This window comes from Mesoplodon mirus (genome assembly GCF_964341445.2).
Source record: "Mesoplodon mirus genome assembly, chromosome: 1".
Taxonomy (NCBI): Eukaryota; Metazoa; Chordata; class Mammalia; order Artiodactyla; family Ziphiidae; genus Mesoplodon; species Mesoplodon mirus.
Genome location: NC_138976.1, coordinates 63,388,491 through 63,403,499, shown reverse-complemented (window position 1 = coordinate 63,403,499; position 15,009 = coordinate 63,388,491). Strand labels below are relative to the sequence as shown.

The 15,009-nt window shown below is 36.0% G+C and overlaps 1 protein-coding gene across 6 annotated transcripts in view; it reads right to left on the bottom strand.

The window, feature by feature from the left end:
- Positions 1 to 15,009, bottom strand: part of NFIB (nuclear factor I B) — a 231,968-nt gene that overhangs the window by 92,239 nt on the left and 124,720 nt on the right. For all 6 annotated transcript variants that reach the window (XM_082628020.1, XM_082628021.1, XM_082628022.1 and 3 more), the window contains exon 3: positions 4,220 to 4,273. In XM_082628020.1, the coding sequence (XP_082484146.1) occupies positions 4,220 to 4,273 (54 nt within the window). The remainder of the gene's footprint in view (positions 1 to 4,219; positions 4,274 to 15,009) is intronic.

The window sequence follows — 15,009 nt, the reverse complement described above, 5'->3', positions numbered from 1 at the left end:
AATATATATAAATATAAATTAAAATAATATCTTAAATGCAAGATGAGCATATTGCTATAGTTGATACACCTTATTTAACTTATTCAATTATTTATGTAATTCCATTTTTGTTCCAGGTAGGATATAAGGTGGCTTATTTGACATTTACCCAATATATGATCTTAATGGTTCCCGGAGATTTTGCCCAACTACACACAAAAGCTGCCCCACAAAACAGCGCAAGCATCCTACAAATTTTGCAAAAAAGAAAAGTAGGATAAGTCCATGTCATTCTAGGTCAGAAAGCTCTAGTTAATGATACTTGGAATGCTTCAGAAGTTTTCATCACAGAATTTGCAAAAAGTGTCCTAAGATTCAATGTTTCTTTGTTATATTTCCAGCCAAGAGAGAGCTCCCCACAACCCTACAGTCTTCCTGAACTCCAAGATGAGGCATCCACTTCTAGCTGACTTAGAGGCAAAATCCAACTTCTAGATTGCCTTGTTTTCCTTGGATATCAACCACTCCAGCATTAGGCAACTGATTAAGATTGGGAAGTCTAAAAGTTTATAGCAGAAGGAATGTAGAGACACAAAATAATATAGCAAGTCAAAGTTCATTTCAAAAGATTATAATCCAATCACACACATCTTCTAAAAGCGAAAGTAGAGGTTTTAATCATTGTAAATAAAATTAGGTCTGTGTCTAAGTTCTTAAATTAATGGTTTGCTCTCCTTTGGTCCACAACAGTTGTTGTATACTATAGTTGAAAGAGGACTCTTGCAGCTCTACTGCTTAGAAGGGATTAATTTACTGTTCAGAAAGAAGTATCTAGATATAAACATATAACTTTTGACCCCAACATAAATAAGAGAAATGTGCATCATACAAAAAATGAAGTAGCCTAGTGCTTCTTGACCAAAATAACAATGTCATGTCCTTGGACAAAGTCAGACTTTTTGGGCACCTTAGCCCAGAAAAGAGTATGGTGCCCATCCCCACTATGTAACAAAGAATAAATACAAAAAATTAAATCACGAAATAGTATAAGGAAATACTGCAAAGACTATTTAAGTGCTTTTAAAATAGTAAAAAAAAAACCTACTTAAGCGCTTTTAAAAATAAGTAGCAAATATTCTTCCTCCCCAAAAATGTGTCTCTTTTGTTCAAATGCATGTGATTAGCTTGCTAAACTAAGTACAAATCCCAATCAGGAAACACAAATTAAAAACTAAAGGCCTATCTGTAGACTCCATACTACAGTCTGAAGAGCCTAAAGGTCACCCTTCAGAAGTTCTTCTGAATCAGATAGTCATGTCTGATGCTGGAGAAAACCCAAGCCAGAGGGATGCCCAGTTTGTGGGAGACCCATGCATCTGTACTTATAGAATGACTGGATGTGATCCCACCTTCATGTCAACAGTGGTAAACAGATTTCAAAGGGCTTTTACCTCCAAAAGGGCTTGAATTTTTGCCATCTCTTCCCAAGCTGTTATGAAATAAACACAGAAGGAGATGGTGGCAATGTCCAGGGGTTGCACATCTCCCAGTGGGAAACTACCAGTGACAAGAAAGAGCTGGAACTCAAGGCAATCTTTTTCAGAAGTTTACTTTCTCTTTGTTATAACAATACAAACAGCAAAGTGATTCGACTGTTTCATTGCTCATGGTAGTAGATTGAATTTGCCCGTAAATGTATCATGCCTTCTCGATACAATAAATTTAAACTTCAGAGATTTCACATTTCAGCCAAAGCCAGAAAACAGAGATGAAAAGAGCCTCCAAGAGATAAATTATGCTCTAAAAATATCAAACATGCTTATACTTATGAAAAGAGCTTTTAATAATAAGTATAATTTACCCCAATTGACTGCAAAACAAAAACCTTAATAAGTTATGATTTTTCACATTTCCAGGTAGATACTATTCAATATTTCTAGTGGTTTGATTTATGTCAAGGTATTACAGAACAAACTCTTACTTCCATCAAACAGAATTCCTTCATAATATCTAAGGTTAAGTCCATAATATAATGATACACAAAGCATGTTAAAACGATGGAATGCTTCTGAATCATCAAAGAAAATTCTAATTTTATTGACTTAATTTTGATATTTTATGTTTTATTATATTCTATCTCTGAAAAACTGGTAACCAATGTACAATTTACATATACATAATATTCAACTAATCATAATATACATTTACCTACAACGTTCCAGTTTTCAGACATAGTTCACAAAAGGTTTGATTTCCAAGGAAAATTTAAAAGGGAAAAAAATAGAGATGCTTTATCTTGATTGTTTCTGCTAGCCATATTATATGTAAACAGATAAATTAATAGGTGCTACACTGAATGTAGTAAAGAAAATTTAACCAAGCTTCTCAACAAATATTGAAAAATCATATTCTGTCATTATATAACTATTCAGAGATTATTCATTCAGCTCAAGTAGAGAACATTTTAAGTGAGTATGATTCTTTCTGTACATGTTCAGAAATGCATTTCAAACAATAACAGCTTTATTAATTTCAAACCAAGCTGTCATTCAAATGCAAAGAGCATATCCTTTGTTTAGTCTGACTTAACAATGCTTATCAACTCTTTTTCTAGTAAAGGTCCCCCTCCCTGCCAGTTCTTTGTAAAATGAGTGAAGAAGCTTTTAAAAAATGTTTGGATACAATTCACTTTTGGTTATCATGCTACACAGAGAAAACGTTAATAATTAAAAAGAAGAAATTTTAGTAAAGTTGAAGACATTACAAGCTAATAAATTTTCCCAACTTCAGAAAATTTCTGACAAATTTTATTATATTCTAAATAGCTCACTTTCTTGGCCCCATCCACACAAAAAATAAAATAATCAATTTAACTGGAAGTTACATTTAAAATTTTTCAGTTTTTTCAATGTTTTGCTACCAATTTGTAGTCATATTAAATGATTTTTATGAAAGTAAAGAAAAATCAACTTAGTAAACATTTTATATCTATACTTAATTAGAATTGTTTTTATCTTTGAAGGATATACTACTTTTGTCATACCATCTGATTTTGTACAATACAGAATAAGTTAATATGCAGTTGGAAAACTTTTTTCGAAGATAAAAATTGAGAACAAAATATAGGCAAGACTCAGAAAGAAAAAAATATATTCTGTTTTGACTTTGCATTTTTACTTACATATTTACTTGTTATATCTTTCTAATATCATTTTAAAGCAAGAATGCTCTGTCATATTTTCTTGTAGTTTTGAGGGTTCTTCAGCCTCACATTAGCAAAGTATTATGACAGGAAGATCAAGCAATTAAGGACCTAAAACTAAGTCTACCTGTGGAAACTTTTATCATTACCTTTTATAAATTTGGGGGTCTATTTTCAATGAAAAGCCAAATAAGATCATTTTGGAGGTGGAGGTTATATGTGGTTAGTTTGAATTTTTTTACCTGTTTGTTTTGTTTTTGTTAGGTTATTCTTATGGCATTCTTTTACTAAAGTCACAGATATAATTAAAATTTTTATGAGATTAAAATATTAGAAATTCTTCTTTGCACTAGTTTTTATCTCATGAGAAAAGATACTACTCCTAAGTCAACGTCAAAATTCTATATCTTCAGCTTTAGGAAAAACAAAACCATGAAGACAGTGTGGTTTCTTATAAAAGCCATTTTCAGATCTGGAACAACTTCTGAAAATAAAGAGAGTATTCGACATACATTACACTACAGGAAAAGTCTTACTTTCATTATTTCCTGATTCTGGGAATCCCATTAAAAACATTATGGAATAAAAACTCATTTGCAAAAATCCTGCATGAAGACATAACCACTACCACCACAACCTACTTTTTAAAGTAATGAGATTTGATAAACTATAATAAGAGCATGAAAAATTATACTTTTTCTTGTGCATTTTAAAAGAAAGATTAGAAGGTTTTTTGGCTTTTCAAACAACAGTGACTTTTAGCACCTGAAAGATATACAACTATAAAATACATGCATATTCATTTTCAAAGAAACACCAACAAAAAGTAAAACATTAGTGATTAGGTACATACTGATGACGCCAATGTGGAAGTATGTGCCACTGTGAAGGGCCTAAAAAGAATCACATCTTGTCCTGATCATACCTGCCTGCCAGAACAAAATAGGCAGCTGACCAATTACGGGGTGTTTATCTATACAGTGGTACCTTTGTTCTCCAACAATGTCAGATTGCAAACGTCCTGGAACACATATTTACCTGGAGGATTCTTGGCAGGATCATTGTGGCTTGGACTTCCTGATTGTCCAGAATCTGTAAAGAAATCACAGAAAATGTTTTCTTTTTAATTTGTTTTGAAAGAATTTCACAATCCTCAGAAGGACTTAAAAAAAATTTTTTTTAACGTAGAACAATGAAGTCGAGTGTTTGAATAAAGTATACTTTCCTAAGCCTTTCAGGAGCAATGTTTTATTTATTAAACTAGAAGAACATCTATATATATATATATTTTTTTTTTTTCAAGAGGAAAAAAGTAGCGATCTCTAATATTTGTGGGGTAGGGTAAGGCTTTTTTAAAACAAAAGGTCTGGCGACGAAGCCACTGAAGGTGGTTTGAAGGTTGGGCCTGTCAGGAGCAGTAGGAAATAAAGCAGATACATTCCCTAAAAATGCAATCTGAGTGTAATTAAACATGCTTTTTTAAAAAACCTGAAAATGTTTTTATTCAATGAGTAAAAATACATAGAAACTAGAGTCCGTTTTTCCAGGATTTCAATCGCATACACACATATCCACTCCAATAATTCCCCAACCTACTGGATCCAGGCCCAGATTTGACTGCATCCCATGATAGCAATCGATTTGCAAACACCAAGAAAGGCATAAATTACTAGGTAGAAACCAACGCGGCTTTGTGGAGAGCAAATTGTTGGATCAATTTAATTTCCATCTGTGATAGACGGACAGACTCGGCAGATAAGGAGGAAGAGATCAATGCAGAACATCTGAATTTCCTATCCTACATTGTTCTTCATCGATGCTACAGAAAGGAACATGGAAGCTACAGTACTGTTAAAATGCCTTTTCTAACTAACCTGACACTGTTGTATTTTGCTCACTCCCCTTTCCTCCATGTCCCCTCTGCATTTATCTGTGTCATTTGCGCCATATTATTATACACTTACTTGCAAGTTGCTTTGTAATCTTCTTTTATTGGTTCTAGTATTTAAGTTTTGTCTCCCCAACTGAACTGCATGCTCCTAAGCAGAGGCAGAGATTCTGTCTACTTCTTTTGTGTTTTCCTCAGTGTGCTGTTCACGGCTGTGAATGCACTGGGCTGGATGGCTCAGATTCAGCAGCTTTCTTTGCTTGCCTAGAAAAGGCAATTTTGAACTTGATAGTGAATTTCAACAAAATTTCATAGGCGGCCACAGACAAGTCTCTTTCCTGAAACCTGGCCATTATACCCAAGACAGGGATCCAGTCTTATTTAAGCAGAAAAATCTTACGCTGGTTTTTTTCAGCAGGGTTATTCTGCTCTTCCACTGAAGTTATTAACATACTGCAATTGCTGCTTCTACTATTAACTGCAAGGACATTCTGTTAACTTCTTTCTGTATAAAACTTGGTTATTTATTTCTGCCCTTTGCCTCATGCCTGCTAACTAGATTTAATACTGAGATCAGAACTGTGCCCCTTCATCCCATTTCCTTGTCTTTTTTCTTTTTCTTTTCTTTCCTTTTTTTTTTTTGCCCTAGAACAGTTTTTATAAAATCTCAGTAAATATATTTAATGATTCCCACATTATCCTCCAATTTATTTCTTATTTCCCCAAATGGAAAAGAAACCAGTCAGGACTACTCCTGCAATCTGAGTTCTGGCTAGAGTCTTCTGCAGATAGTCGAAGAGAGTTAGGTACTCTCCAAAAGGTTTGTCTCATCTCCCATGAATTGTATTAGTTTTTCTGGAATTGAGGCAAGACTCAGTGACATAACTTAGGAGATCAATCTTTCTCTTTCTTTATTCCCATAAAAGATGGCCCAATACTGGCTACTTTCCAGGCATGGAGTATGACAGTTACATAAAAAGAGAAAAATTATATGATTTTGCTATAGCCTCAGCTGTTTTTGCCGTGAGTTCCTCTGACAAATGTCCCCCAGAATTGACATGACATTCCAGCTTAATCTCTCAAGTGACTCTAACATTTTGAGAAGTTCCTATTTATGCAGTATGTACCCACTGACCAGAGCCTCCCCACATTTTACTTTTCCCTGTAAAGCTACTTCACATTTATGGAGGTCTAGATATTGATCCCGCATGGTGACTAATGACACCTTCACGATGACACAACATGAGGTAAATTAGAGTTGCCATCAGGGAATAGGAGCTGTACACTCTAGGTGAGCCTTAGTATTTTTAGTTAAATCAACTTCAAAACAGAACCACAAAATTCTTTCCCAACATCTTGTGGCTGAAATTTGGATCCAGTAAAGAAAAATGTCTCTTCCATTCCTGAGAAAGTATTCATTTAGAACAATGACACCCCATTACCACAACATCCCATTTGGAAAACCCTATTTTTTTTCTGCTTCAAATTACCCTTTTCCCCTATTTCCAACAACTGCAGACCAACTTCTTCAATTGAAAAAAAAATGTAATTTCTGAAAAATAACCCACAAACATTTGAGGGAAAGCTAAAGGAGACCCTAAACTTGAGGCATACACTTGCTTTTAATAATAATAATTCCACTTTCTAAAATAATCCGGCATTTACTGGCACACATGACAGATTTCCCCTCATAGTCCAACGTCTGTGCCCTCTCATGCAGTAAAACAGCATAAACTGGGTCCCCAAAACACAGAAGAGGCCCCCTCAAGGAACGAGCAAAAGCACACTTACTTTTCCAACTGTAAATTCTAACACTCTAATCTACTTTTAACTCTTATGTCACCTTATATTGGTCACTTAATTCCAACTGCTGGAAAAGGAAGTAACCAGGGAGTCACAGTTGGCAGAGAAACCAAGAATGAACTGTTATTGTGGTGAACTTCAGAGAAAGAATTACTTAGACCACATCTAAAACCCTTCCAATTCACCACCTAGGTCAAATTACTCTATACCCAAAGGTTTTCTTTAACTGCTTCCATCATTTGCTCAAGTCATGTGTGTGTGTGTGTGTCTACCTCATACGTTACAGTGAATCCCGGCTCTGTCTCTCACTAGTAATGTGACCTTATACAAAATTACTTAACTCTTAGAGCCTTGGAGTCTTGATCTTTAACTGTAATACTACCTACCTTACAGAATCATTGCAAAGATTTTACTATATAAAACATCAAGTACTGGTCAGACACATCTTACACATCAATAAATGAAAGCTATTATTAAACAGAAAAGACACATTCAAAAAATGACTAATATTTTTAACAGACTAACTCTCAGGAAGAAAGGGAGAAAAGGGATATGACTAAATTTGTCCATCCCAGTGTAAGCATCTAAAATTGTCCATGGTGAATCAACTGAAGGTGGGCAAGTGTGTGCCCTCTTGAATTCCTCTGTAAGTGCTTTAGTTCCACCCTCCCCAAAAGGGAGGAAGGCATTGCTGCCATTTCGAGGCTCTCAGGGAGCTGTCATGCTCAAAAGGCAGGAGATACCAGCCAAGTGATGAAAATTACCTTCTAGAAGACTGAAGTCTTTGAAGGAGGAGGGTTGTAAGAATGGGACTGTGAGGTGCCCAGCACACACAGTCTTGAGGCTAGAAAGATTTTGATGCAGTGGAGAAAAAGGGAGGGGAAGGGGTCTTAAAGGCAGCAGACCTAAACCAGTCCTCTGTCATTCCCTCCACATTTTATTTCCTCTTCCCTGATCTCATTCTATAACTTCTACATTTCTTTGTCTGTCTCTTTCTGACCTGACTGGATGGAAAGTAGGATTGAAATACTTTGCATATTTCCCATCCTTTGTGTTTTAAAAGTGTGAATGAAACATATTATATTTCTTCTAGGAAAAAGAATAGTTAATGAGACCACTTCTAAATTAATGCTTTTTAAACTCAATCAATTCCTCCCTCCCCCAGGTTAAAGATTCTCCAGGAATAAGTAAAGGTTCTCATCCTTACATGATCCTTATTAACTTTCCTTCAATCTTTCCATCCACTCCTTTTTAAAAAGTAGCCAATCTTTCATGGCTCTTCTAATATCTAAACTTTACCTAAGGAGTAACCAAGTTTCTCTAATGACACAATTTTATGGAAGATCCTGAGATACTTAAGTGATCTAAATGGCTTGTACAAAGTTACATGGCAACTATTAAAACATGTGTTCTCTACATGGGCCACCCATTCAGACACACTGCCTCTTGAGTGGTTATGATGCAATCTTAAAATCATGCAAAGCCAAATGACCTTTCACTCAATTAAAGATTTCTGGGAACTTTATATTCCCCTAATCTCCCTCCTCCTTGCCACCATTTACCAATATATTCAAGACCTTCTTCAGAAATTAAAAAAAAACCTTTAGCTATTCTTTTTAACTGAAGTTGGAAATAATTATTATTATCATTGAAGTCTATACACTAATTAATGCTTTAGAAAGAGGCCAACTCTAAAAAATTTAGTTTGGATTTTCATTGCTAAACCGAGGAAATTCTAATGTTCTACTGATAATCTAATGGAAGTCCAATAAAATGTTTGTTAAACATGTAAGATAATAAATAAATACTGACCTGTTAAATGTTTGTATTAAGTACTAACATTCTCGGGGGGAGGGATGTGGTGGGGGATGAACTCAATTAATTGATGTGGTTGGATCATCACAACTATGAAAGGTTTTTTGAAGGTCATTCATGTAAGTATCAATTAAATGAGAATAAGATTTATGAAGCACGTTCTGTATTCCAGTTACTAATGTTTGGAACATATTAGGTTCTCCATAAATGTGTATTAAATTTCCATTTAATTTACAATAATGAGCTTTATCATATTGTTTTAAAAAGAATATACTTTCTACGCTATCTAGAAGCTCAGAGCTTGCTCAGACAGAAATGTACAAATTTAAAAAAATACACCGTGATACGTGCTATAAATGAGTACATAGCAAAAATAAATAATTAGTTCCTCCTATGATGGATGGGCAAGGGCATGTCATAAAAGATATCAGAGGGAGGTGACCTAAGGAACAGGGTCTTGAAAAATAAACAGATCCCACATCTTGCTAGTACATATTCCTCTTTACTAACAAGGCGATTTCTTCAAAACCTAAAACTGATTAAGCTTCTTCCCTGCTAAAACTCTTACATGAGTCCCAATACATACAGGAAAAAACTCCAAAATTTTAGGATGTCATTCAAGGCACTTTGATCTGGCCCCTACCAACACCTGGGTCATACATTAGCCTTTCAGTTCCATGTGTATCACCTCCATTTGATGCCCCTGAGTCTTTGCACACGGTGCCCGTCTTTTTTCTCCCTAAAGTCCTCCATGTTGAGGTCATCCCTTTTAGATTCTGAACTATATGAGGGCAGGGATACTGCCCTACTTAGCCTTATGGCCATAATCTTTGGTATAGCACCTGACACACTTGTTTAAGTCAAATGAATAGAAAACAATTGGCCTATAAACTACGGAAGTGCACAAAGAAGAAAGACTAGAAAAAAAGGAAGAAAGACTAGGCATGCTGCCTCTGTGCAGAAACATCTAAAAATAAATGATACAAATGAACTTATTTATAAAACAGAAATAGACTCACAGACATAGAAAACAAACTATGGTTACCAAAGGGGAAAGGTGGGGGGAGAGAAATTAGGAGTTTGGGATTAACAGATGCACACTACTATGTATAAAAGAGATAACCAATGAGGACCTAGTGTATAGCACAGGGAACTATATTCAAAATCTTGTAATAACCTATAATGTAAAAGAATCTGAAAAAGAATATATACGTATATATATGTATAACTGAATCATTCTGCTGTATACCTGAAACATTGTAAATCAACTATACCTCAATTTTAAATAAATAAATAAATCCTTAAGAAATTATCCAGTGGAAAAGAAAATCAAGTAGACAAACTTTGGGCTTCCCTGGTGGCACAGTGGTTGAGAGTCCGCCTGCTGATGCAGGGGACATGGGTTCGTGTCCCGGTCCGGGAAGATCCCACATGCCGCAGAGCGGCTGGGCCCGTGAGCCATGGCCGCTGGGCCTGAGCGTCCGGAGCCTATGCTCCACAGCGGGAGAGGCCACAGCAGTTTGAGGCCCGCGTACCGCAAAAAAAAAAAAAAAAGTAGACAAACTTGTGACAAGGAAAGGGGATAGAGATACAATTCCCAGGGTGGGTCTCCCAGCCTAATGTAAGGCTCAGTTCTGCTTCCCTTAATTTCTGAAGGACTATTTGGAAATGGGAGGGGGTAGATAAGAGGCGCTATTTTGGGTCAGAAATGAAGGTTTGGCTCTCTCCTACAGAGGGAGGAGATGCTTGTCGGGGGAGGTCCAGGGAGCAGGCCACTAGTTTGCAAGCAAGAGGCCAAGAAGCTTTTGATGACCCTTATATATAAGCTGTCTTTCTACCCCAAAATTACACATTCCAGGAATTCATTTTCTTCTCTGATACCATGACTTGAGAGGCATGATTTTTATTTATAAAAAAAAAAAATTTGAGAGGCATCATTTTTATTTATAATCATTCTGGTGAAAAGAAGGGATTGTACAAGGTAAACTGTCAGGTCCCCTCTGGCTCTAAAATTCTATGACTCTATAACAATATAGCTTTTATATCAAGGGATATCAGAAGAGTAAATGAAACCCACACTGTAACCTGTTAACCTACAGATAGCCTCTTGCTAGAAGTAAAATTAGTCATCATGTGATAAAGGGCCCCTTTGTCATATTCCTTGGCTTTAAGCAGGTAAAGAAATAGCCCATTGTCAACTAAAGATACCATGAGAGTTTTCTAAAGGCTTAGAATAGTCCCCTTCTTTCTCTCCAAAACATTATTAACTGCTGACATACTAAAATAGTATATTTTTACAAATTAAGTATATAGTATGCCAGAAAGAATCACTTAAGAAAGAGAAAAGCCAATGTAAGAAACAAAAACCTGAAGGAAGGGATACAAACCCACGTACTTTATAACAGGGAAACACAAAGTTAAGACAAAAACATCCACCTTTTTCAAGGAGAGAGGAGAAAACTATTCTTCTCAGACAAAACTCCCTCTCCGTCTGTGCAAAATCTTGCCTCCTTCTTGGCAGTTTACTTTCTACAAGGACTGATTTCCCTGGGAGTTATAGTGAGTTAGGTTTATGTAATCACAATTCTGATTACATAATTTGCCGTATTTTTTCTCCAGCACGTTAAAAATCTATACAGCTTCAGTTTTTTTCTTTTCTTTTTTTTTTTTTTTTTTGCGTTACGTGGGCCTCTCACTGTTGTGGCCTCTCCCTTTGTGGAGCACAGGCTCCGGACACGCAGGCTCAGCGGCCATGGCTCATGGGCCCAGCCGCTCCGGGGCATGTGGGATCTTCCCAGACCGGGACACGAACCCACGTCCCCTGCATCAGCAGGCGGACTCTCAACCACTGCGCCACCAGGGAAGCCCAGCTTCAGTTTTAATGGAGGACTGTTTCATCAATTGGGATGCCACAAAACTAAAGTTTTACAATACTTCCTTCTTCCGCTCTTAAATGGTTGAGAATAACAGAAAGAAAGAATCTGGGAAAACTAAGCACATTCTTATCTCTCATAAGCATGTAAGTGTGCGGGAAAATGCTCATTCTCTTCTTCTCTGCTTCGGTCTATCTGTCCCTTCTCAATAGATTACATTATATGGCATCCACTTCTCTGCAAAACTTGGGTAACTAGCTATCCATGGGAAGCGTTAACTCTGTCACTTGGTTAATGGAGTCCTTGACATATTTTTGCTGAGTCTGTATCCATTCCCCTAAACCCGGTTCTGAGCAGGAAGAGACATTAAACCTCTCTGAATACTTTTGACAGAACCAAAATAATACTTGGGAGACATGGTTTCTTACATATTTTCAATCATGCTTTTTAATCCATATTATTTTCCATCTGAAGACCCATACCTTCAGATCTCCCTTTTTATTGGTTAACATGGATTTTAAAATATATATTCTATACAGCAAAACTCAGAGATTTAAAAGAGGTTGCTATATTGAGGCTCCTTAAAGATAAAGTAACTTATTTAACCAAAGAAAAATACAGAACAAGAGAGTAGACAGGTACTATACCCTCTATTTCTTACCCCTACACATTCTACTAGTTCTATTATTAAACTTTCTTTTAAAGAGCCACCTTTTTCTGCTTAACAGGAGCATTAGGTTCAAAGCATCATATCGCAAGGGTTAAAATAAGGATTTGTTTGGGCTCAAGACCAAAATTTGTTCACAAGGAATTAGCCAAAGCCATAGGGCACTGAAATTTCAGGGAAAAAAAGAAAATCACACACCCATTTGAGAGCATATCTGTTCATGCCGGGGGACTATTCACCAATGCAGATGGGAAGACCCCTGCACAAAAAGTGTGAAACCTGCCAACATGTCTGGCCAGAGGTTTGTATTGCCTCATTAACTAGCACCAAACCCCCGCAAATGAAAGCAGGGATAATCGTATCTGACCTTTCTGGCCTCAGATTAAGTTCAATGACTCTCTACTGATCCAGGGATTGAGTAAAACCAAAGGTCACAACCAGGATCGTCTAAACTTCTTGTTTTTGAAGCCGTTAGCCTATAGAACGTAAAGATACCATACTGGTCATTGTCAAGATTGCAAACTTTCTACAGTGTGTTTTCAATTAAGTAAATAAAATGTGGTAATTAAATCAAGATTGCGTAATATGTTTTTGATTTGTAATCTCATTTAAATTAATTAACTGACTCAATCCCTGTTTAGTTTTTAAACTGGCCTAGTTAGGGAAAGAGTCCCTGGAAGCAAATCCAGTTTTCTATCTTTAAAAACAAGGCAAAGCAATCTGGCATACTTTAAAAATGAAAAAAAATTTCGATGCACCAGCAAAATATAAATACAGAGGCAAGGGTGTTAGCGTAGAAGAAGGAGGAGTTTTATGGCATGATTTTGACTAAAAAAATAGATCTAGCACTAGAGAGAAATAAACCAAAACATTATTTATTCAAAACATTTCTTTTCCAATTTTATGAAGATTGCATGTTTGCTGGAAGCAAAACATTTCCAGCTGTATTTTAAGTTTCTGAGGAGAGTTGTAAGATTTATAATCTTTCCTAAATGCTGCCCATATCTTATAATATGAGATGAACACGCCACTGCGTACTTTAGAAAACAATTTGCCAATGCAGTCTGCCACATGAAAACAATGAAGTCCTTTCCAAAACCCCACCAGATCCAGGAGGAAAAGATGAGATGAATGTTCTGTCTTTCCCATCTGGGAGACATTGTGGATTGCAGCCATACTATGTAATATAATTTTTTTTTCCCTTGGAAACCACGAAACCTGCATTTTATAGCAAGGTATGTAGTGCAAAGAGAATGCTGGTGAAATATGAATCTGAAAATGAAAACCAGAATGTCATCAGACTCAAGAGCATAATTGTGGAGGCAAATTGAAAAATCAATGCAAAATTTCAACATAAACGAAATGCAACATTTGTGATCCTATTGGTCTGAAATTTCCTCTTAAAAGAAAAGCAGGGGAAAATAAATGCTCTTTTACCACCGAAGTCCTGAACAGCACTAGTTACACTGGCTGGCACAGTAACTTACTTATCTGCTTTATTTTGTCCTGGGGTCTTCGTGCATTATTCTAAGGCCTACACCTAGCACATTCTGGGCCCTTCTGTGCTACGTCGGTTTTTGTATTTCCCCAAAACTTAATACAATATTGCTTATCTAGATTAAAACCAGACATAAGACTTTCTAATATTTTGTTGGCAATCTTTCTTCTCAGGGAGCAGGACGTGTTTTCTCACAACTGTCTGGAGAGTCAGAACTCCTGGGTTCCATTCAGTAACTGCCAACACTTGTGCTCTGACCCTAAGCAAACCACTTCATGCCTGAATCAGTTTGTATCTTGACCAATCACTTAAAACCGAATAAGAAAAGGTAGGAGTTTTTAGCCTTAGTCATTTCCAACAGGAATAAGAGGAAAAAAATAACTTTATACAACAGTGAAAATATGCACAAATATTTGTGCGGAAAGGCTAAGATTTGTTTTAATATACTTTAAGGTTTAATTTCCCACACTCACACCCACCCACCCCCACCAAGAAAAACCCCTCCTAGTTAGTCCTCCTCCGTTTTCACTGTATACTTCCCCTTGAAAACACTAACAACGCAGGTAATTAAAGTTCTGCATTAGTGTACAGGTCTCCTGGTGGAGTGTAAAATTCATGGGTCAAGATACATGTTAGCCTTATTCACTGCCTGGCGTTTATATCTGCTGAATAAAGGACCACTCTTTACAGTGAACAAGACCTTGATGGCTGATATCACTTAAAATACTTTTCATCTTTCTGAAATTATAATTAAATTGGCAGTAATGCCAATCATAATTTTTACTTGTTTGGTTATTACCTACATACAGTCTATTTTTAAGTGTCTGTAAACTCTCTACAAATATAAATTTAGCAACTGATTCAGTCAATGACCAAAAAGTCATATCCTTATTTTTTCCTGTGCTCATTTATTCATTGGCATGTGTTCTTAAAAAGAAATGTTTTACCTCAACAGATTTCTCCATTATTTAAGGTAAAAAGATACTTCGCCAAATCATTGAAATGTTTAAATCATTATATGAGTTTAGAGAAAAGAAATCGGTGGGTTTTTTACATACCCTACTAGTTGTATGTCATTAATAAGTTGCCCTTGCTTTATTATTAAATCATGGCTCTTAAGTCTATGATGATGTATTCATATAAAAATAAATGTATGTATTTAATCAAAGGTGTATAATACATAGCAGAGTAATAGAGTAAGATAGAGATAATATATTTCTACCATGGTAAATTAGATTTGTACGTCAGACGTTCATTACTGCTTTTGTTTATAAAATAATTTTA